This window comes from Peromyscus eremicus, chromosome 8a (genome assembly GCF_949786415.1).
Source record: "Peromyscus eremicus chromosome 8a, PerEre_H2_v1, whole genome shotgun sequence".
Classification (NCBI taxonomy): Eukaryota; Metazoa; Chordata; class Mammalia; order Rodentia; family Cricetidae; genus Peromyscus; species Peromyscus eremicus.
This window is the reverse complement of record NC_081423.1, coordinates 89,430,611-89,455,350: the sequence shown is the minus strand read 5'-3', so window position 1 is coordinate 89,455,350 and position 24,740 is coordinate 89,430,611. Positions and strand designations below refer to the sequence as shown.

Here is a 24,740-nt window from a genome sequence, read left to right as displayed (position 1 = left end):
TCCATGCAGAAGATCATCCAATGTTCTATATTGTTTTTTTATTCTAGTAAGTCATCAATAGCTATGACACAATTATTTATAAACATTTGTTAAATCACTAGCTCTCCAAGCAGAGGCAGCTTCAGGAGCTAACACACACGTCCTGTTTTATTATTGTTACGGAGTTGTCAGGTGACCGAAAACAAACGGCAGGAACATACTCAGGTAAGCTGAGGCACAAACTTTCCATCTTCAGACACTGGAAATGTGGAACATTTCTGCACCAACTGCAAAGCAGAGTTCCCAGGAAACCGGGGAGAGGAAAAGGCAGAGGGGCTCAAACACATTCACTATCTTAAAATTTTAGAAAAAAGCAAGAGTAAGAAAAGAACAACATATACACCATAAAATCAGTCTTTCTTTTTTAATGACCTCCAATTCTGTGTCTTTTCTAAAAGCATCCAGGCCTCACTGGAGATTATGTATCATCTCCTCTTTGGCTATGAGGTGTGTTGTTTTGTTAACCAGAGACATCAGCGAGTTCAGTTTCTGCGACCAGTCATTTAATAAATTATTTGGATCCTTGGGTCTCTGGAAGTTGATGACTCCAGCCAATCTGTCTACTTTAGCAAAGATGGTCTTATTGACGACTAGATTCGAGAGGAAGGCCTCTGACTCCTGTGAGAGACAGACAAATTAGATTAAGATGGATAATTACAGAGAGAAACATCTGAAAATTCTTCACCCATGAATACACAGGCTAAGATCACTGACAGTTGATTGCCAACTGCTGACCAATATGACGTACTTACAACACTTGATCATCTACCAAGTGAAGAGAGTATGAGTCTCCTATCAGGTGTGGTGACAGCTCCCAGCACAAGGGAGGTTGAGGTAAGTAAGATCAGGAGTTGGAGGGCAGCCTGGGCTATATATTCAAACAATGGAAATGTGGTATATTTCTGCACCAATTGCAAATGCAGAGTTAACAATGAAACCAGGGAGTGGAAAAGGATAGACTCTGCCACCAACCAACCAACGCCACATCTGAGTGTCTCCAGAGCCAGGGCTGAATCTAATATGACCCCGTAGATTTAACCCTGGTGGTAATGGAGAAGGGTGGCACCAACGATGAACGGACTCCTCCTGCCCCCTTTTAAAGCTTTATTTACTATGTATTTTATGTATATGAGTATTTTCTTTGCATGAATGCACACCAGAGGAGGGAATCAGATCCCATGGGACTATAGTTACAGGTGGTTGTGAGCCACCATGTGGGTGCTGGGACTTGAACTCAGGACCTCTGGAAAAGCAGCCAGTACTCTTAACTGCTGAGCCATCCCTCCAGTCCTCCTCCCTTTTATACAGTCCTTCCCTCCACTCTTTTCTACAGTGCTGGGGGATCAAGAGCAAGGCCTCTTACAGGCCAGGCACACACTCCACTGCTGAGCTGGGTCCCTAACCTACAGTTAGTCGTAGACAGGGTTTCTCCACGTAGTTTTGGTGCCTGGATCTCACTCTGTAGCCCAGGCTGGCCTCGAACTCAGAGATCTGCCTGGCTCTGCCTCCTGAGTACTGGGATTAAAGGCGTGCGCCACCCCACCCCCGCCCAGCTAGTTACTTCTTAAAGGCATTATAGTGTAGTTGTCTCCAGAAATGCTGAGTGAGAACACATGCTCTGCTACGAGGCCACAGACAACGCTATTTTGGTGTCCTCTTCTACAAGAACTAACCAGCCAATCAATAGCTTTCCTTTTTCAGATGAACTATTACAACAGCCACTTTGCTGTGACAGAAATGGCTTCTCAGGCTATTAATTCCTACATCTTTTTTCTTCTTTTTGCAAGCAGGGTCCCATGTATGCCAGGCTGGCCTCAAATTAACATGTGGAAGAGGGGGTCATTAAACTCCAGATCCTCCTGTTCTCCAGGTGCTGGGGTTACAGGCATGCCATTGCATCTTTTTGTTCTGTCAATGTACACACACACACACACACACACACACACACACACACACACACACACACATACACACACACACACACACGAACGTGACCACACTCCTCCTCCAATAAGCCCTGAAGCCATTTCAGCGAATTCAGTCCAGTCTTCCTCACAAATGTTATTCATGCAGTATGTTTGTGTGGCTTTCCACAAAAACATGGTTTACTACATAAACCGTGGGCTGTAAATTAATCAATGTAAATTTGGTTTGGGGGGTACTAGAGATTGAATTTAGACTCCCAGACCTCTAAGTGAAGGTCCAGCTAGCACAAGCAATATTAATGTAACTTTAAAATTTTCCTTTTGGCTATTTTTTTAAAGGTATTAGAGATAGCTGGAACACTTTAAATTACCCAAATTTAAATAATAAAAGCCAGGGGTGATGGTGCATGTCTGAAACCCAATACTTGGGAGATTGAGGTAGGAAGACGGAGAGAGAATATAGGGAGTTGGAAGCCAATCTGAAGTGAGAACTTGTGTCTGTCTAATCACGTAAATCAACAGCAGTGAAACAGTTGTTTTCTCGCTCTGTCCACAAGGTGACGCACACACCACAAATGGTCACCAAACAGGCAGCACGTTCAGTACTTACATCCACAGAGAGGTCCAGAAGCTGTGCCATCCTTTTCATTGTTATCCGGGTGTAGTACTTGGCCATAATTCTGATGTTCTGTCAGAAGATACACACGACAGTCAGGAGTAGGGCTGAAAATCCAGCTGTTTACATAGCCAGGTAAGTTTACTGGCAACATGGGACTCAAGAGCTGTTGCTTTTCCCATAGATTCCCCCGTTAGAAAGAAGCTGCTTCTAAATTTCAAAAGAAAAACTGAACCCTCAGGTAAAGATTGGCTTCTGCAGTTATTTGTGAACTTAGTATTTTATTGATTGATCATTTATTCATTTACTTATTGAAACAGCATCTCATTATGTAGCCCTGGCAGGTCTGGAACTCCACGGAGACCAGGATGATCTGTACAATAGAAATTTAAATACTTGTATTAATGGCACTACTGGTCTAAATGCTATCTATAGATAATCTCAGAACCTAAAAGGTGGGATCCAGAAGGTCTACTACATAATGACTTGGAAGGCCAGTCTAGGCTACACGAGACCCTACCTCAACAATACAAAACAAGACAAAACAAACCAACCAACCAACCACACAAAGCAATTACATTTCCTCGTTTCTATGGGAAATGTGAAGTTAGATAAAGATTCTCTGATTACTCATCAACACCAACGTTCTTAGCAAAACAGCAGGACTCAGGGAGAGAAGTGAACTCTGAAGAGGGCATCTCTACCGTCCATCAAGGCTGAAAGCAAGATGAGCCTCTGGGAAGCCTGAGGTGCTCTAGAGTCTCAACTCTACCTTTCCTTTGCCCTTTGAACATAATCAATGGCCTGATTCACGGATTTTTTTTTTCCTTAAAGGGTCTCCTATAGCACAGGCTGGCCTCAAATTTACTATGTAGCTTGAATAACAGATCATAATGCCTCTTCCGCCCGAATTCCAGGTGTGAACCATCATACCTGCCTTTAAAATTCTGGATTTTAGTCGGACAGTGGTGGCACACGCCTTTAATCCCAGCACTTGGGAGGCAGAGGCAGGAGGATCTCTGTGAGTTCGAGGCCAGCCTGGACTACAGAGTGAGTTCCAGGAAAAGCACAAAGCTACACCACAGAGAAGCCCTGTCGTGAAAAACAAAACAAAACAAAATCTGGATTCTAACCAGGTGGTGGTGGCAAACACCTTTAATCCTAGCACTAGGGAGGCAGAGATAGGTGCATCTCTGAGTTCAAGGCCAGCCTGGTCTACAAGTGCGTTCCAGGACAGCCAGGGCTACACAGAGACCTTGTCTCAAAAAACAAAAAAATAAATAAATAAAATAAAAATTAAAAACAAAAAAGCTTATAGCTGGGACTGGTGGCTTGAACTTGTAATCCTAGTACTTGGGAGGCAGAGGCAGAAAGATCAGAGCAAATTCAAAGTCAGCCTGGCCAGCATAGTGAATTAATTCTAGGCTCATCAGGGATGCATGAGACCTTGTTTCCATACCCCCTTCAACAGAAAGGAGGAGTGGTTTAAGCTCAAATTCACCCACTCTTAGTTCTAAGATAACCCAAAAGGTAAAATGAGAGCCAGCCAACTGCCTGGTTCTTACATGTTCCACGACTCTGTTCTTCAAGTCTTTCCACCTTTTTTCACCTTCTTCTGTAGAGCTGAAAACGTCAGTTGCGGGGATCTCAGGGGAACCCTTCCGTAGCTCCACCCCATAGTCCTCAACAAGTGTGGACCAGCGCATCAGTTCCATTGTGGTAAAAAGCTTCAGCAGATCCCTGTAAAGTGCATGCAACTCAATGTTTCAGATCTGCCTAACAGGGTTAGTGGTGTTAATCTCAAGCCCCAAGTCTAAGCAAGTGCTCCCCAACCAGAAACGTCCTTATCACATTTATTACTGATGTGTGTGTATGTGTGTGAAGGGGCATGGATTCCATGGTGTAGAGTATGTCACAAGACAATTTGTGAGAGTTGGTTCTACTTCCACTATGGGGTTCTGGGAGTGAACTGAGGCTGCCAGACTTAGACACATCTTTACTCACTAAGCCCCAAACCGGAAACTTTCTGAGTGCTGACATGATTTAACAAGTGGAAAATTCTACATGTGACCTTGTGGACTGGAATGTAGCCCGAGAAGTCTCAAATGTTAAACTTGTGACCAAGTATAAGAAAATGAGTCAGGAGGGTGGTGGCAGCATACACCCAGCACTTGGGAGGCAAAGGCAGGTGGATCTTTGTGAGTTTGAGGCCAGTCTGGTCTACAGAGTGAGTAAGGGTTACACAAAGAAACACTGTCTTGAAAAGATCAGGAAAAAAAAAAGAATCTCATCACTTGAGAAGAAACGTCTGTTTACATATGACATGCTCCAGATGGACACACTCTTGAAAATCAAGAGGTACAGACTATTAGTGATAAGACCTTTAAAAATGGATGACCAACCAAAAGCTGCTAAGCCAGGCTGACAGTGAGCTCCCTATCCTCTCACTGTGTATATGTGTGTGTGTGTGAGTGTGTGTGTATATACACACACTCACACACACACTCACTCACACATACACACTCACTCACTCACTCACTATATATATATTATACATTAGTGTTTGTGGCAGCACTAACTCCGCACTATCACAGTCTACTCCAATCTAGCAGCAGCCACTAGACAGGTCGGGGACCATCTTGAGTGGATTTGTACAGTGATATCGGCACTTACTTGTATTTGGGAATTTCTTCCAGCTTCTTGTCACTACTTATCCGGTGAACCAAATCTGACTGCTCATTGTCAAAAGGAGCCAGGATAACATAGAGAACAACACTTTTCAGAGCCTAAGAAAGTGGAAAACAACAGTTCATATGTAACCAGAAATATAATGGAATTGAGCAAAAAGCAAAGGTTGAAACAGTTCTATGTTCTAATTTTTATTTTAAACTCAAATAGTCTTAGAAGGGGTCATACATGGTGGGGCATGCTTTTTAATCCTTGTACTCGGGAGGCAGAGGCAGGTAGACCTGTGAGTTTTAGGTCAGTGTGGTCTACATAGGAAGTTTCAGACCCTGTCTCCAAAAAAAATTCAAGTCTTAGAAAGGAGCTGGTCAGTGGTGGTGCATGCCTTTAATCCTAGCATTCTGAAGGCAGAGGCAGGCAGATCTCTGTGAGGCCAGCCTGGTCTAAAAAGCAAATTCCAGGACAGCTAGGGCTACACAGAGAAACCCTTTCTGAAAAAACACAAAAGATCTTAGAAGGGAAAAAAACAAAACAAAACAACAACAAAAAAAACCACCCCACAAGCCACCTTTTACATAAATTTCATGAAACTGTTACAATCTTTTCTTTTCTTTCTTTTTTTTTTTTTTTAAAGATTTATTTATTTATTATGTACACAGAAGAGGGTGCCAGATCTCATTACAGATGGTTGTGAGCCACCATGTGGGTGCTGGGAATTGAACTCAAGACCTCTGGAAGAGCAGTCGGTGCTCTTAACCTCTAAGTCCTCTCTCCAGCCCCCCAATCTTTTCTTTTTTTTTTCTTTCTTTCTTTTTCAAAAGATTTATTTATTATGTATACAGTGTTCTGTCTGCATGCATGCCTGCAGGCCAGAAGAGGGCACCCGATCTCATTATGGATGGTTGTGAGCCACCATGTAGAATTGAACCTAGGACCTCTGAAAGAGCAGCCAGTGTTCTTAACTGCTGAACCATCTCTCCAGCCCTGTTATAATCTTTTCTAATTTGAATTACTACTTCAGCTGACTTTTAAAAAATATTTGTTGGTGGTGGTGCCCACCTTTAACCCCAGCACTCAGGAAGCAGAGGCAGATGGATCTCTGTGAGTTCAAGGCCAGCTTGGCCTACAGAGTAAGTTCTGGGACAGCCAAGGCTACACAGAGAAACAAAAGTAAACAATATGTGTGTATACTAATATAGAAAATGGAGTTTTATTCAGCCATTTCCCTATACAAGTGTCTGTGTGAATGTACACATGTGCGCAGATATCCTCAGAGGCCAGAACATACCCCAGAACTGGGGTTACAGGCAACTGAGAGCAGCTATATATGGGGGCTGGGGTCCAAACCAAGCACTCTTAACTGCTGAACCATCTTTCCAGACCTCTCAACTGACTTAAAAAAGAAGTTTATTTAGTTTATGTGTGTAGGTCTGAGAATTACTTGTAGCAGCTGATTCTCTCCTTCTGCCTCCTGGGTTCTGAGGATCAAATTCTGGCCATCAGCTTTGTGGGAAGTGCCTTTATTCACTGAAGCTATTTTGCAGGGCCTCAAATGACTTAAAAAAATTCTTTGGATTGATGTATAAAGGAAAGCTGTGTTGTAAGTGAGCATAAACATTACACACAGACACAAGCGCACTTTCTTTTTCCTAACCTTTGAAAGCAGGCCTCAATAAGCTGCTGAAAAAGGCATGGAACTCACTATGTAGGACAGGTTGGCCTGAACTTGCTGTGATCCTCTCCTCTTTTAAAGCAGTTTTTATAGCAGCTGGCTCTGGTGGTGCACACCTTTAGTCCCAGTAGAGGGAGGTGGATGCAGAACCATCAGGAGTTAAAGGCTAGCCTTGACTACACAGAGTTTGAGGCTAGTCTGGCATACATGAGACTGCCTCAGAAAACAGGGAACAGGAACCTTAAAAACAACCACAACAACAACTTCCCAAAGTTATTGTTATCTGTAACCTAGCGGACATGTTAAAGGTTTTTTTCAATATGGCCCCATTTAATCGGACACAACAGAAAGCAGCACCATAGGGCACATCATCATGGCCGTCAGTGATGTAAAACCAGGCAAGACGTAAGCTATCCTTTCGCTTTTATTCCTCATGCTAGGAATCAAACCCAAGACCTTCTGCCAGCCAGACAAGTGTGGTGGTGGTATTATGTTCCCCAAAGTATTGTGCACCCTAATAAACTTATCTGGGGTCAGAGAACAGAACAGCCACAATATTAAACATAGAGGTTAGGCAGTGATAGCACACGCTACCTAGCATTCCAGAGGCAGAGATCTGCCTGGATCTCTGTGAGTTCAAGCCACACTGGAAACCAAGCATGGTGACTCACGCCTTTAATCCCAGGAAGTAATGGCAGGAGGCAGAAAGATATTTAAGGTGTGAGGATGAGGAACTATAGCCTGGTTATGCTTTTAGGCTTCTGAGCAGCAGTTTAGCTGAGATTCATTTGGATAAGGACTCAGAAGTTTCCAGTCTGAGGAAACAGGATCAGCTGAGGAACTGCCAAGGCGATGAAGCTGTGGCTTGTTCTGCTTCTCTGATCTTCCAGCTTTAACCCAATACCTGGCTCCAGATTTGTTTTTATTAATAAGACTTTTTAGGATTCACGCTACAGACAAGGGTTCCAGACTGAGCTGCACACAAGCCTTTTAGCTGTTCTAGCTTCAGCGTCATTGTGGCCTCCTTACCTGCTGCCACTTCTCACTCTCTGCCTGAATGCAGGGAGTGTCGTAGATGGCTCTGTAGTGCTTACAAATGGACAGGTAGGACCCCTCGTGCTGATCCAGCTGAATCATTAAGTTATAGTACTTCAACTTCAGTTTCTGAAAAACATTGACAAAATAAGCTGGGCTTCTGGCTTCCAACTCAACACTCTGAATGTAAATACACTGTGCAGAGACAATGCTCACCTCTGTATTTTCTTCCTGGAAAAATTTGGTGTTAATTTTTTTGCTAATGATCTGTGTGCGAATGTAATCCTTCACGGCTAAGCAGAGTCTCATCTGCTCCAGAATAAACTCCACTCGCTCCTTCTTCTCCATGGACCCATAGGTTTCCACCTAGCAGAGCAATTCCTCAAGTAAGTTTCAATTCACTTAGTGGATCTTAAAACATTTAGCCAGGTCAAATATTAACTCTTCATATTTGTATAGTGTTGGCGATGATACAAAAAGCAAGCTACGGAGCTGGAGATCTAGCTCAGCAATACAAAGTGCTTGATGTTCTTACACAGGACCCAAGTTCTGTACCCAGCACCCATTTCAGGTGCCTCGAAACTGCTTCTAACTCCAGGTCTGGGGGATCTGATACCCTCTTCTACTCTCCAGGGGCACCTGTGTGCACAAACACCTTTCTCTCTCTCTCTCTCTCTCTCTCTCTCTCTCTCTCTCTCTCTCTCTCTCTCTCTCTCTATATATATATATATATATATATATATATGTATATATGTATATATGTATATATACACATACATACATACATATGTGTGTGTGTGTGTATAAAATAAAAATACACACACACACACACACACACACACACAAAATGGTGTTTTCAAGACAGGGTCTCATTATGTAGCCCTGGCTGTCCTGGAACTATGTAAACCAGGCTGGCCTTGAACTCACAGAGATCCACCTGTCTCTGCCTCCCAAATACTGTGATTAAAGATACGCACCACTATACCCAGCAAAATAAAATAAATCTTTATTTATTTATTTATTTATTTTTAAATTTTTTCGAGACAGGGTTTCTCTGTGTAGTTTTGGTGCCTGTCCTGGATCTCGCTCTGTAGACCAGGCTGGCCTTGAACTCACAGAGATCCGCCTGGCTCTACCTCCCGAGTGCTGGGATTAAATGTGAGTGCCACCGCTGCCCGGCATAAAATAAATCTTTAAGATACAAAAGAATGGAGTTTACTTGTTAGTGTAAAATCCCATGTTAATATACGTAAGGGTTTGTATAACCACTATCACAATGAAGACTCAAACCCACTCATGCCATCCCTTTCTAGTCACAAAGTTTCTTTATTCCTAAGTCCTAGCAAACAAATGGTCTGTTTTCAGCATAGCTTTGTCATGTAAAGAATGCCAAATATATCTGGGCAGTGGTGGTGCACAGTTTGGTTTTTTTTAAATTATTTGTATATTTTTATTTTATTCTGCATGTTTTGTCTGCATGTATGTCTGTGTGAGGGTGTCAAATCTCCTGTAGTTGGAGTTACAGACAGTTGTGACTGCCATATGGATGCTGGGAATTGAATCTGGGTCCTTTGGAAGCACAGCCAGTGCTCTTAATCACTGAGCCGTCTTTCCAGCTCTGGTGGTGCATTTGGTTCGGGTATTTATAGCACTGTGAAACTCAAGACTGTGTTAATAAAACCTTGAGGATCTCTGTGAGTTCAAGGCCAGCCTGGTCTACAGAGCGAGATCTAGGACAGGCATCAAAACTACACAGAGAAACCCTGTCTTAAAAAAACAAAAACACACAAAAAAACCCTTGTATCAGTGGGCAGAGCTAGAGTCTAGGTTACAAGAATTAGCCACAGAGAGTATGAAGGAGTCAGGAAGATGGATAGAGAGACATACAGGAAGTAGTAGGGAGGGACTTAAGAGATTTTGCCATCTTTTTGGTCTGGAATGGGTGGAAAGATGTGATTGCTAGGTCTCTGGTAAAAAAAAAGGGAAGGTCAGCTGGTTGCTCTTCTACCACCTCTTGGATCTACCAGGTTTTCACCCTAATATCTGACTCCTGAGTCTTTATTGGTAATAGAACAACTTAGATTTAAAAAAAAAAAAAAAGGCAGAGGCAGGCAGATCTCTGCGACTTCTAGGCCAGCCTGACCTACAGAGCTAGTTCTAGGACAGACAAGGCTACACAAAGAAACCCTGTCTTAAAACACAAAGCAGGGAGGGGGGAGAACAAGGGAATCCATGGCTGATATGTAGAACAACTGAATTGTATTGCAAAAAAAAAAAAAAAAAAAAAAAACCCCACAAAGCAAACAAAATAGAATACCAAATATTAGTGAGCTGGGTAATCCCAGCACTTGGGAGGTAGACAGGTGGATCTTGGTAGACCTGGACAAGCCTAGTGTACAGTGATAGTTCCAGGGCCACACAGAAACCAGTAATAATGATGATGATGATGATAATAATACTCTGAAGGCAAAAAGCAGCAGAATGAATCCAGATTTCAGTTTGGTAATGGCCTCAGGCTGGTCATTTAACATCCCAGAAGTTGAGTTTCCTTGGCTGGAAAATGGGGGAAACAGCAGTGCTGTGGAAGGTTAGTGAATGAAGTATATACAGCAGTAGTTCTCAACCTTCCTAATGCTGTGACCCTTTAATACAGTCCCTCATGTCGTGGTGATCCCCAAACTATAAAATTATTTTCACAACTGTAATTTTTGCTGCTGTTATGAATCATAATGTAAATATATGATATACAGTCTGACATTTGACCCTGTGAAAGGGCTGTATGACCCCCCCCTCAAGGGGTCATGACCCAAAGGTGGAGAACCACTGATACAGAGGCACTAGGAATGGCCAGGAAAAAGGATCAGAGAAGGAAGACAATGCAGGGCACTAGATCCTTCAAGTAAAACTGTTTTCCCTTTCTTTAGTCTGGCTGCATAAGGAACTCAATTGGAATGTCAGAATAACCTATTTAACCTAATGGGGAGCCTCTGATAGATCCTATAGAGTGTGATTTCACTAAAATTTTTGTGAATTTTTTGAGCACAGTTCATGTAACATTTTCTGGTGTGAGACTCCATGGCTTTTCTCAGAATGCTTAGCTCTATAAAGGGGACAATACACATATCCATTCTATCAGCTTGTCTTTAGAGAGCCTTGGTGAACACAGTCTTCAAAGCCAGGGTTCAGTAGCCAGGGAAACACTTATAGCCAAGCTCTTTAGACTCCCAGATCTGGCAATTTTCCTTTGCCAAAACATTTTAGTCTAGAAATTTACTTTTAATCAATCATTCACTAAGAATAAAGCCAAAAATTTTAATTGCAGATTCCTAAGGCAAAGTAAGCAGTGCATTTACTTAAATTCTAAATAACTCAAATGTTCAAATAATTCTACAAAAGCTAAGGCCAATCTGTTGATGCTAACTTTTCTTCAAATTGTGTTTAGCAGGTTAGCTTGCAAATCAGTTTCCAGGGGCCCAAAGAACACACTGTGCTGTGTGCATGCTTACCCTTGGTGACTTAGCAAAAAGAAGCAATGAAGCATTAAAATGAGCCACTTCCATCAGCAAATACTGCCAACTCAACATCAAGTTTACCAGCTAGCTCCCAAAAGTGTTTTTACCTGTAACTCTTGAAGGATGGAGGCAGCTTCTTTCACATCACCATTTTGTTCTTTTATAGTTGCTAAGGTTTTAGTCAGTCGAGCACGCTCAATTTCAACATAAATCTACAAATGGAAATTGATAGTATCAAACTCTCACAGGAACATGTTAACATTTCAAAGGCAGAACTGTACTATTAGGACTAACAGCTTCATCCTGCTGCACACTTCATCATTCACACACACTTTAGAATCTCTCACATCACACACAGAGTCAGGATGCAGCAAATACATTTATAAAACATTCTCCAAGGTTGGAGAGACAACTCACTGGCTCATAATCTACCTCTGTACCAAAGGACTGAAGTTTGGAGTCCAGCATCCACATCAGGTGGCTCACTAAAGCCTTTCACCTCAGATCCAAGGGATCTGATAGTCATTTCTGGTCCCTGTGGGCACTGTCCCCCAATATACATAAATAAAGTAAAATAACTTGAAAAACATTATATGTATTTTTCAATTTTGCTTTGGGAAACTAAATACAAAATTACTGTGTTAACAAGTAACAGGATCACAAGCTGTATTAATGGCATAGAAAACAGAAACTGGCTTTAAAAGATTTGCAAGAGCCAGGCAGTGGTGGTGCAAGCCTTTAATCCCAGTACTCAGGAGGCAGAGGAAAGTGATCTCTGTGAGTTCGAGGCCAGCTTGGTTGATCACAGAGTGAGTTCCAGGACATCCTGGGTGGTACAGGGAAACCTTGTATTGAAAGCTCAACATCTGAATCCTACCAAGGCTCTAAACCAGATTCATCCTTTGTTTCAGATGTTTTGGCCTGAACTCAACTCTCATCTACACTAAGCATGTGAATTGCCACTAAGACATACCTTGTCTAAGCCTAATTCATCATTAAACACAAAACTAAGAAATACCTGAGGCCAGGTAAGAGCATTACTTGTAATCCCAATACATAGGAAACTGAGGCAGGACCTCCAGTCTGAAGCTAGCCTGGGCCACAAAGCACACTATTTCTACCCCCATCCACTCTAATCTTGATCTTGCCAATAATTAACACTGCTAGCCTTTTTTAGACAGGGCCTCACCATGTAGACCAGGCTGTCATAGTATGCCTAGAGATCTGCCTGCCTCTGCCTCCCAAGTGCTGGGAATAAAGGTGTACCATCACACCTGGCTTGCTAGCAATTTTTGTAGCTATAAAATTAGATTTTTAATTTCCATCAAATTAAACACCAAAAATGTAAGTATAACCTAGAACCTGAGAAATGAGCATTCGTGATCTATAGCAATCCCTTCCACACCCATTCCCAAACCGGAATTTCCAGTAACATCAACTATTCAGATACTTAGGTATCTCTTTAAAAAAAAAAATCACATTTCTTTCTCTAGTCGTGCATGCATGCTAATGCTGTGAAACACACCTGGAAGTCAAGTCTGAGAATCTGTGGGTCCTAGGGATCAAAGTCAGGCTATCTGGCTAGGCAACAAGCATCATACCCCCGGGACATATTGCAAGTCCACTTATCATCTTTATACACACACACACACACACACACACACACACACACACACACACACACACTTTCCCCCCCTCATATCTATAATGTCTTGGGCCATATAGATTTTGACTCATTTTATTATTTATTTTATTTATTTTTGGTTTTTCGAGACAGGGTTTCTCTGTGTAGCTTTGTGCCTTTCCTGGATCTCGCTCTGTAGACCAGGCTGGCCTCGAACTCACAAAGATCCGCCTGCCTCTGCCTCCTGAGTGCTGGGATTAAAGGCCTGCGCCACCACTGCCCGGCGATTTTGACTTATTTTAAAGTCATATAACCCAGTTATTCAAGAGGCCAAGGCAAAAGGATGGTTAAGTTCCAGTGTAGGCTACACAGTGAAACCTTTTCTCAATCTTAATCTCTTTCTGTCTTCGTCTTATATACATATCTAAAAAAAAGCTACAGAAATTTTGGGATAAGACCACTTAATTCTGAGCCGGGTGGTGGTGGTGCACACCTTTAGTCTCAGCTCTTGGGAGGCAGAGTTAGGTAGATCTCCTGAGCTTGAGGCTAGCCTGGTCTACAGAGAGAGTTCCAGGACATCCAGGGCTACACAAAGAAACCCTGTCTCAAAAAATCAAAACCGCTGGGCGGTAGTGGCACACGCCTTTAATCCCAGCACTCGGGAGGCAGAGGCAGGCGGATCTCTTTGAGTTCCAGGCCAGCCTGGTCTACAAAGTGAGTTCCAGGTAAAGCACAAAACTACACAGAGAAACCCTGTCTCGAAAAATAAAACAAAACAAAACAAAACAAAAAAAAAAAACCTGGCGCACGCCTTTAATCCCAGCACTGGGAGGCAGAGCCAGGCGGATCTCTGTGAGTTCAAGGCCAGCCTGGTCTACCAAGTGAGTCCCAGGAAAGGCGCAAAGCTACACAGAGAAACCCTGTCTCGAAAAACCAAAAAAAAAAACCAAAAAAAAAACAAACCAAAAATCAACCAAACAAAAACACCCCAAAACAAACAAACCCACTAATTCTGGCATACCCTTTTAATCCTAGCACATTGGTAGGCAGAGGCAGGCGTATCTCTTCTCTGAGTTCAAGACTAGCCAAGGCTGCATAGTGAGATTCTATCTCAAACAAAACAAGAAAAACTTTCCAATCCCTAGAAATTATGTGAAAAACAGCACTACATAAATGTTAATTCACTTATGAGAAGTTACTAAAAAACGGGTATGCAAAAATAACAATGGTTGAACTGAAGTGATAGCATTTTGTTTGAGCCTAGAACTCAGGAGGCAAAGGGAGGAAGATTATCTAGGAGTTTGAGGCCAACCTGGTCTACACAGTGAGTGTGAGGTCAGAGCTACAGAGAGATCTGGTCATAAAACAAGAGGAAAACCAACAAAACCACCACACAAATATACTGACACACAATACAGCAGCACATACCCCTGACTGACTGCAGGGAGAAGTCAGGCCAGTACAACTTACCTTCCCTTCCGTAACCATCCGTAGAGTATCAATCAATCTCAGCTTGACTGGGAGGTCTGTGATCTCCTCTACATAAGTACAGCACTGTTGAACCATTTTTGCAACAGCCTAGTAAAATACAATAAACCATTCATAATCAAAATTCATTTTTCAAACAGAAAAAAAAGTTTTGTTTGTTTTGAGAAAGGGTCTCTCTATAGGTTTCTGGCTAGTCTGAAACTCTCTATGTAGATTAGGCTAGCCTGAAACTCCCAGAAGCCATCTGTCTCTGCAGCCCTCCTGATGCTGGGATTAAAGGCATGTGACACCATGCCCAGCTTGGGGGAACAAAATTCCACAGACAGATCCCAGTAGAATTTCAAACCACCTCTAGAATATAATCAGAAAATCTGTATGTTGTGGGAGCCTACAAAGGTTTCTTAGTGAGATCTGAGCTTGCTTTACACAGCAGGCCTGCATTAGGGGATGGTCTGCACTTGGCTGTGCTAGGGGGAGGTCTTTTGCTCCACCCCTTGGCATTCCTTTAAAGCCCTTTAGAAGACACAGAAGGGGCTGGTGGGTTTTGACCCAGGCCCTCTGGAGGTGATCCTGTGTTTCTATCTGTCTCTCTCCCTCTATATTTCTATCTAAATATTTCTCACTTCTCCCTGCTCAAGAGTACCCTGGGGGAAAAAGTGGAGGCAGGTCTCCCACAGTAGGTTACACAAATTTTCAATGAATTCAGAGATTACTTTCCTAAAAGTCCTTATTGAAATGCAAATACACTGTTTAGAAAATTTTTATTTCTATTTGTTATGCATGTGAGTTTCTGTGCCATGGCTCACAGGTGGAGGGAGGTCTGAAGACAGCTTGCAGGAATCAGCTCCTCCTTCTACTATGTGGGTCTTGGGATCAGGCCTCACAGCAGGGGCCTTTACCCACTCAGTCATTTCTTCAGCCCAGTCTTTTGTGGTTTTAAAGCCTCAGGAACTCACTTGTTTTAACTGACTCCGCCGTTTTGACAAAAGCATAATGTTTTCATTAAGTAAGTCCCATTCTTTAGCCTCATAACACATTTTTACTACTGCAACCAAGATGCGGGACGTGGACACCATATCAGAGGCCTGTAAGGAAGAAAAGACATCTGAAGTAAATAGGGCAGCATCCAATCAATCACTGGTAAAAGCAGTCTGCATTACTATCTACTCACAGTTCGGGTCTGCTTTTCTAGAGAGAGAAGGGTTTCAATGACTTCTTGAAGCCGTCCTTCCTGAAACAAGAGAAAGCAATGAACAATGAAAGCATCAGCAACACAGACCCAACATCTGACCCAAGCCTCTGGGAAAGTGAAATCAATGTCCATTCTAAAGGTAACATGTCATCCATTACAGCTTGTTTGGTTTTTCTCCGTTTGTGAAAAGCTTGCTTCCCCAGGGGAGTCTTTAAGTTAGGGATTCCCTACTCAGGACCCTGTGTGTGTGTGTGTGTGTGTGTACACATTTATCTATTTAAGTGTTCTACCACTGAGCTACATTCCAGCACAGTACAGTACATAAGCTTTTTCTTTTGTTTCCCCTTCTTTCTCTATTTATTAATTTATCAATTAATTAATTAATTAATTTGTTTGTTTATTTATTTATTTATTTATAGTTTTCCAAGACAGGGTTTCTGTGTACCTTGGCTGTCCTGGAACTTGCTCTTTAGACCAGGCTGGCCTTGAACTCACAGAGATCACCTATCTCTACCTCCTGAGTGCTGGGATTAAATAGACATGCACCACCATCACCTGGCTATGTATTTATTTGTTTGTTTGATTGTTTTTTGGGGTAGGGTCTCGTGTAGTCCAAGCTGGGTCTCAAATTTCCTTGGTAGCCAAGGATGACCTTGAATTTCTACTCCCTTGCTTCCACAGTTACAGGTACACATAACCACATCTGGTTTATATGGTGCTAGGGGCAGAACTAAGTGCCCCAGATGTGAGGCAAGCACTCTACCAACTGAGCTACAACCCCAGACCCACAAGCTTTTTTTTTAAGATGTAAAGAAGAGCCAAGCAGCAATGGCGCACGCCTTTAATCCCAGTATAGAGGCAGAACCAGGTGGATCTCTGTGAGCTCGAGGCCAGCCTGGTCTACAGAGCAAGATCCAGGAAACTACACAGAGAAACCCTGTCTCAAAACACTCCCCGCAACCCCCCCCAAAAAAAGTTGTAAAGAAGCACAAGAAAAATTGAACCTGTAACTACAATGATGTGTCATCTGAGAAAACCCCCGAGTCTCTGTTTTGCATTCTAATTTATCATCTCAGAGTGGTGATACCTGTTTATCTCGTTCTGTACAGAACTCTTAGCTGGTAGGATACTCAATAGTCCGAATAGAAGAATAAATGTTTTGAAGAAAACACACACAAGCTAGCCTGAAAGTCATTCTCTTAAGGAGAGGCTCATCCAGACTACATATACCCTGTTGAGAGAGGAGAGGAGGGAAAGTAAGCAAGACAGACAGACAAGAGGCAGAGCAGAGAGGGAAGCAGGCAGAGTAGAGAGAATTCAAGTCGGAGGCTAGCCTGGGCAATTTAGCAAGACCTTGTCTCAAAGTGAAGAAGGGCCAGGGGTGTGGCTTAGTGGCAGAATCATTCTCTGACATGCCCAAGGCCCTGGGTTTGTGCCCTTAGCACCCCACCCACTGTTTTTCTAGTGACAGTCATAGACAATTCATATATGTTGCCCCTTTAACAGCTTTTATGACCCATGAATTTAAGTCATAGTTAATGTTTGGATTTTGCCGTATTTTCCAAGATAACCTGTAACACACACACACACACACACACACACACACACACACACACACACACACACACAATTTTTGCTGAACGTCTGGTGGCTGGGCTAGGAATTGACCACAGGCCTTGTATATGTCGAGCACACATTTTACTACTTAACTACAGTCCCAGTCAAACCACACAGTACAGATTACAGACTGTTCAGACTTGATTAAAAACTGGAACATGAGGGAGCTGGAGAGATGGCTCAGAGGTTTAGAGCACTGACTGTTCTTCCAGAGGTCCTGAGTTCAATTCCCAGCAACCACATGGTGGCTCACAACCATCTGTAATGAGATCTGGTGCCCTCTTCTGGCCTGTAGGCACACATGCAGGCAGAACACTGTATACATAATAAATAAATAAATCTTAAAAAAAAAAAACTGGAACATAAACATAACAGTTTTATTGTTTTTTTTGAGGGGGGGGGGCTTTTCGAGACAGAGTTTCTCTGTGTAGTTTTGGTGCCTGTCCTGGAGCTCACTCTGTAGACCAGGCTGGCCTTGAACTCACAGAGATCCGCCTGGCTCTGCCTCCATAGTGCTGGGATTAATGGCGTGTGCCACTGCCACCCAGCAAATAACATGTTTTAACAATGCTTTCAAAGCAAAAGGGAGCTCCAGTTCAGAGAGCCCCCGTGAACCTCATGTTTACCATGGGGGGCTGAATGGTCACCAGGGGGGAAAACAATGGACAAACCTGGAAGGCTAGTAAGTCACAAATGTCAAGAATCAGTGCTAGGAAGTCAGCTGCAAATTTGACTGTCACCAAGACAGAAGTTTAAAAGGGACTTGATCGGTCACAGAAGTATCAGCAGAACCAGAGCCCAGGCTCTTCCCATCCTGGTCCCCCAATCCTTCTACCACAGCACACTGCTTCCCTGTGCTCTGATGAATGTGCTTTGCTCAAAATACTCTCTACAGGAAACGAGTTAGTATATGAAAACAAAGTAGGAAAAAAGAGTTAAAATGCCAAACATCCTTTATTCACTAAGATGGCTGTCAGTGTCATCAGGTGGAGTGTAGAATACATGGCACTCTAACTCAGAAGCAGGACACCAAGGAACTGCACCCTACATGGGAGGGAGTCACACTGTCATAGACATCAAAGGCCATCTTCTCAGAAAGGAGTTCTTGGCTAGTGCTCTCTGAAATCACCCGTCACTCAGCACCTCATTTAATACTGGCCCCACCAGCTCTGCTTTGCAATGACTCTGAACTATATTCTAACGTTTGTTTACTGTCTTTGTAACCTCACTGAAATTTACACTCTGGCCTTGCTGTTTATCATGGTAGCTCAATGGGAAGCTTCATTAGCCACACATGTACTATTGCTTCTATAGATACCTTCGCTGCTTTTTGAGACAGAGTCTCACTCTGTAGACCAGGCTATCCTCAAACCTGCAATAATCCTCTTGCTCTGGCTTCCTTAGGCCAAGCTTACAGGTGAGAGTCATCAATCTTAGTGTCTTAGTTACTGTTCTATTACTGTGAAGAGATACCATGACCAAAGCAATGCTGTTTTGTTTTGTTTTTGTTTTTTGAGACAGGGTCTCTCCGTGTAGTTTTGGTGCCTGTCCTGGAACTCACTCTGTAGACCAGGCTGGCCTTGAACTCACAGAGATCCACCAGCCTCTGCCTCCCAAGTGCTGGGATTAAGGGTGTGCACCACCACCGCCCGGCCTACCAAAGCAACTCTTCTGAGAGAAAGCATTTAATTGTGGCTTGCTTACAGTTTTAGGGGTATAGTTCATTATCATCACAGTAGGGAGCATGGTGGCAATCAAGCAGGTACTGAAGGAGTAGCTGAGAGATGCATCCTGATCCACAGGCAGAGAGAGAGACTCTGGGTTTGGAACTGGCTTTTTGAAACCTCAAAGCTCACTCCTGGTAACACTCTTTCTCCAACAAGGCCACACCCCCTAATCCTTCTAATTCTTTCAACTAGGTCCAGTCCCTGGTAACTAAACATTCCAATATATGCACCTATGGGGACTAGTCTTATTCAAACTGCTTGAAGGTAACTTTTCATATCTTATATAGTAGTGATTAGTGTACATTTCCTACCTACCAAGTGGGCTCTGAGTTGCCCTAGGCCTGGACCCTTGTTTAATTGTAGATTCCTTTATTCCAAAACTTGTACATGACATGTTAAAACCATTCAGAAGATCTTAAGGGCTTACAATTCTTGACTGTCATAATAAGGAGGATGTGACAAGTTAGTATGGCTGCCAAGTAGGTGCTGTTTGAGGGCCACCAACCACATCAACTTCATTAAATACAACTTCCTTACATAAACCCACCTCACTTCCTCCTCCCACTTTTCCATGTTCAACCCATGACCACCACCTTCCTCCTCTCTGTCTGTTCACACAGCTCCTGGAATGTCACCTCTTCCAGGCAGTTTCTCCACTCCAAGGGAGTAAGATGGTACCAGCCATCCAGTACCAGGGTGTCAGAACATCGAACTGTGTGACTTGTTTTCCTCTCTTAGAAATGCTCATAGGGCTGGAGAGATGGCTCAGAGGTTAAGAGCACTGACTGCTCTTCCAGAGGTCCTGAGTTCAATTCCCAGCAACCACATGGTGGCTCACAACCATCTCTAATGAGATCTGGTGCCCTCTTCTGGCCTGCAGTCATACATGCTGTATACATAATAAATAAATAAATCTTTAAAAAAAAAAAAAAGAAAGAAATGCTCGTAGATGAGGTCATGTCTACAGAGTTTGCTCAATGCCAGTAAGTGCTGGGCATCAGTAGGTTCTGTAAGTTTGCCTCCATTAACCTGAGAGAGCCAACTGTGGTGATATTTTATCTGTGTCTCCCAAAAAAATTTATCCAAGGATCAGATAAAATATCACCACAGCCAATCTGTTAACAGTTTGCTGAACAACCTAAACAAGGAACTAATACAAAGTCACCACAACAGCTGAATTTTAAAGCCTTATAGGATCTATTTTTTAAAGGGCTCTCTCATTTAAACTTAATCATTAAGCTGTTCTATATCTCATGTACTTTTTATTGCTAATATTCACTTAGGAAGCAGCTGCAGGTGACTGCAAAAAATAAAAAATAAAAAAAAAGAAAGAAAGAAAACAAAGTCTGGAGGGGCAGGACAAAGACTATAAACTACAATGTAAGACTAATGTAAACAGCCTCTAACTAACCATGAGTCCAGCACCCACAGTCAACCAGAAAGTCCTCTGCACTCTCAACCACTGAACTGCTAATATCTGCAGCTCAGAGGTCCCTTCAGACTGAGTTAACACAAGGTGAGGAGACAACTTTTATCATCTCATCATCCTGCCTCTGGGTCCTCATGTGCCATTACAGAAGCATCAGAACAAAATAGGTATGAGCAGGCTGTGGAGCCAGACTGCTGGTTCTACACTTTAGTCTTAGCACTGTATGACCCCGGGAAAAACAAAGTACTCTACAACAAATACCCTATAACTCTGACCCTCATCCTCTCTCTTAGGGTTCATGTAAGATTAAATCACTAGCTATAAAGATGTACACACAACATAGTGTGTACATCTCGATCATCACAGCTGACATCTTCATAGCACCGACAGCAACATCAGCTGCTATTGCTAGGTGTGTTAGGATGGAAATACAAAATTGTTCTCCATCATGCCTGCAGGAGATCCGAAATGGAACAACCAAGACTGGCAAGTTTACTGCTCTGGACTTCAGTCTGCCTTCCCCCCACCCCCCAAGACAGGGTTTCTCTGGGTAGCCTTGGCTGTCCTGTCCTGGAACTCTGCAGTCCAGGCTGGCCTTGAACTCATAGAGATCCACCTGCCTCTGCCTCATGAGTGTTGGGATTAAAGGCACGCACCACCACCATCTGGCCAGTCTGCCCTTTTACGGCTTTTGCTAAATGTGGTTTTCTCATCAGATATATTTATATTCCTCTTCCTAATAAGATTTTAAAAATTTTAAACATTTTTATTTATGTGTATATGTGTCACATGTGTATGGGTGCCTTTGGAAAAGAGTGTTGGGATTCCCTGGAGCTGGAGTGAGCCACCTAACCAGGGTGCTGGAAAGTGATTTCAGATCTTCTGGAAGAACAGTTAATGCTCCTAACTGCTGAGCCATTTCTCCAGCCCCACAGCTGATACATTCTCATCAAGTATCTACGCCCACAACTTCTACCTTCAAATTTCTTTTACATTTGAAATAAACAATGTCTGAAGGAAATTAAGTGCAGAACTGATGGCCCTTTAAACAGGAAATGAGCTACAGCAAAAACTGATCACTATTCTTGTTGCCAGGCGACCTGAGCTTGATCAGCCAAGATAAACCACTGAACTTTAAGTCTTCTCACAAACAAAAAGAACAAAACTTTCTTCATAGTTATTGAGGTCAAAATAAAAATAAAACAGCATATGCTAAAATGTCCCATACATTCCAGAGTAGAACTGTAACATTAAAGGCTTAGTGGCAAGAGTACTTGCCTAACATGTAGGTCCCAGGATTTAATCCCCAGTCCTGGAAAGGAGCAGGGAGGAAAAAAACATGTTAAAAACCTTAAAAGAGCTGGGCAGTGGTGGTACATGCCTTTAATCCCAGCACTTGGGAGGCAGAGGCAGAGGCAGGCAAATCTCTGTGAGTTCAAGGCCAGCCTGGTCTACAGAGTGAGTTCCAGGACAGCCAAGGCTGCACAAAAAACTCTGTCTTGGAAAAACAAAACAACAACAAAAACATTAAAAGGGCTGGAGGACAGCTCAGTGGTACAGTGCTTGCCTAGCACGTCTTGGGTTCAATCTCTAGCAACACACACACACACACACACACACACACACACACACACACACACACACACACACAGAGAGAGAGAGAGAGAGAGAGAGACTGTCTTGAAAAACTAGAAAAAAAGAGAAAAGAATAAAATGCACAAGTGTTTAAAGAGATCTAAAACATTGACCAGGATTGAGAAAAATCTAAAAGCTAAAACTATGTTCTGGAAAAAAAGTATATCCTCCTGCCTCACAGTCTCCTTTTCTGATCCATAAACAAAAACAAGCACAACTCCCACACACACCTTGCTTCAACTGACAGTCTTTAAAAGCTAAACACACACGCAAACCTCCAGAATCCAAATGTTTTACATTCTAACTAGTTAAATAGACCCAAAGAGTCTTTGTTCTGACCACATCCATTACTCATCAACTGCCCAGGAAGGCATCTGGCACTTGAGTTTGCAACTGTGGCACACAGACTAGGTGGCCTTTTCTTGGGCAACACTGTCTACATTCCTCTTCCAAACACGGGGATCGCAACTGTGAGCTACCACCACTAGTGCAGTTGTATTTTCTACAGCAAATGGTGTCTCTCCCTTCCACAAACACCACGGTTCCAGTAACCTCAAAGGGTGCGTTCAGGAGATGACTCTGGCCTACAGGCATGTTTCCTTAATTCTTCAGCTCATCGGTTCAAATAGCATTTTAAGACAGATTAGCATCCAGTTCGTAAACATTAAAATATTTCACATAAAAATCCATATTCCTAGGGCTGGAAAGATGGTTCAGCAGTTAAGAACACTGGCTGCTCTTCCAGAAGACCTGGGTTTGAGTCCCAGCACAAATATGGGGGGGGGGGGGGTCCTCACAATGGGTGTACAAACATATATGCAGGCAAAACACTTATACATATAAAATAAAATAAAAAAATCCTAAAATTCTTATTCCTGGTTTCCATTCAAATCAGCATTGTCAATCAGCTTTGTGAATTTACTGCATTCTTACTTATGTATTAATAAGCTCTTTAGGGCCAATCAACCAACCCTTTGTGTCAAGTGACTTTCAACACTAACTGTAGAAGGAATTTAAGGAGGTGTAATCTTTAGCAATAACCAACAACATATCTAAAGAACAAAGCTAGTTTTGAATCCCTGATTCTGGCTATTACTAACTATAACCTTAGGCAAAATACTTTCAGTCCTGCCTTCTTTATGTACAAAATGATATAAAACGTTGCCTGACACATAGCACAGAATGTGGAATTGTTTGGGTCAAGGTATGTTCTTATTCTATGATAGGGAGGTTTGATGGTGTAGCTCAATGGCAGAGCATTTGCCTAGTATGTGCATGACCCCGAGTTTGATCCCTAGCGCCACAGAACACGTTCATTATCTGCCCTCTCAATTTCTGTACTTTTAACACCTACTTGTCTTTCCTATACCGTCCTCTCTAGAAACGACTCTTCTGTATCTCCATTTTATTTAATCTTACTCAAACCCAACACAAATGCCAGCGTCTCTCCCGTAAGAACTAACAGCTTCCTTCTGTGTTCCAGTAACTCTCACTTGGAAGGCTCATAATCATACCTGGGGTCCTGGGTCCATTACATTTGTACTACCACTTTCCAGGTTCACCTTTGCCAAAGACCAGGCACACTGCCATGATTTATAAGCGATTTAAGGTCGCAAATTGATTGGGCCACCGTAATATTAAAACCAAACTCTCTGATGCAGCCTGAACCTTGAGAGCAGACTACATCAAACGTTACTTAGCGTCCCAACAAACGGCAGGCACTAAAACTGGACGTCAAGTTCGATGCAAGAGAGGTGACCGTCTATCTCGGGCTTGGGGAGCTTCGGGTTGCGGGGACTCCCGAGCGGACAGATCCGGGGTCTCCCACTCAAGCAGGCCCAACCCGGGCTAGGAAGGCACCAGGGATGCGCGCTCCAGCTCACAGGCCCCCTGAGGCCTAGGGCAGGCTCCACGCCGTGACTCAGCCCCTGGCGCCCGCCAACAGCCGGCCGGCCTCCCCTCACCTTGGCCAGCTTCTCGCACTCAGGCAGGCGCTGGTCCACCGTGGCGCTGTAGTCCACCTCCATCTTCACAATGCGCCCATCGGCCCGCTCCGAGCCGCCGTCCGCCATGGTCCCTGCCTAAGCGTCCCCTGCTGTCCCCCAGCTTCGGCCACCACTCGTCACTCACACCGGAAGCCGCCCGCACTTCCACTCAGGCAATGCGTCGGAAGCCCGCGGGAAGGACCCCGTGAGGCCCTCTGAGCCGGTCGCCAGTCAGGCAGTGCTGCGGGCAGCCCCGGAGGCGGGGCGTATGGCGCGGGGGCAGGCCCAGGAATGGGCGGGGCGGCTCTGGGGGCGGGACTAGTGGCTCCAGTCTCCGGCCGAAGCTGGGATCTAGGTGTGTGTGTGTCTACCTACCGGCTGAGGGAAGAGAGTGTGGTACAGCAGGCTATCTCATATATTCTCACGTCCGCCGCTTCGAAATACGATTTACCAGAACCGTCGGTGAGCCGCTTGACTTTTCTTGGCGTTCGGTATTCTCATCAATGAGTGAGGAGGCTAAAACTGACCCTGAAGACAAAAACTCTAAGGCTTTCTCTGA

The 24,740-nt window shown here is 43.4% G+C and overlaps 1 protein-coding gene across 1 annotated transcript; it reads right to left on the bottom strand.

Moving 5' to 3' along the window:
* Nucleotides 1-388: 388 nt before the first annotated feature.
* Psmd12 (proteasome 26S subunit, non-ATPase 12) lies at nt 389-24,359 on the bottom strand. Its single transcript, XM_059272013.1, has 11 exons — nt 24,161-24,359; nt 15,768-15,827; nt 15,553-15,681; nt 14,579-14,686; nt 11,592-11,696; nt 8,189-8,338; nt 7,967-8,101; nt 5,254-5,366; nt 4,146-4,320; nt 2,575-2,652; nt 389-657 (listed from the first exon to the last, which is right to left on the bottom strand). Exons 1-11 carry the CDS (start codon nt 24,266-24,268, stop codon nt 448-450), a joined length of 1,371 nt encoding a protein of 456 aa, XP_059127996.1. The 5' UTR covers nt 24,269-24,359; the 3' UTR covers nt 389-447.
* Between the last annotated feature and the right edge of the window lie 381 nt (nt 24,360-24,740).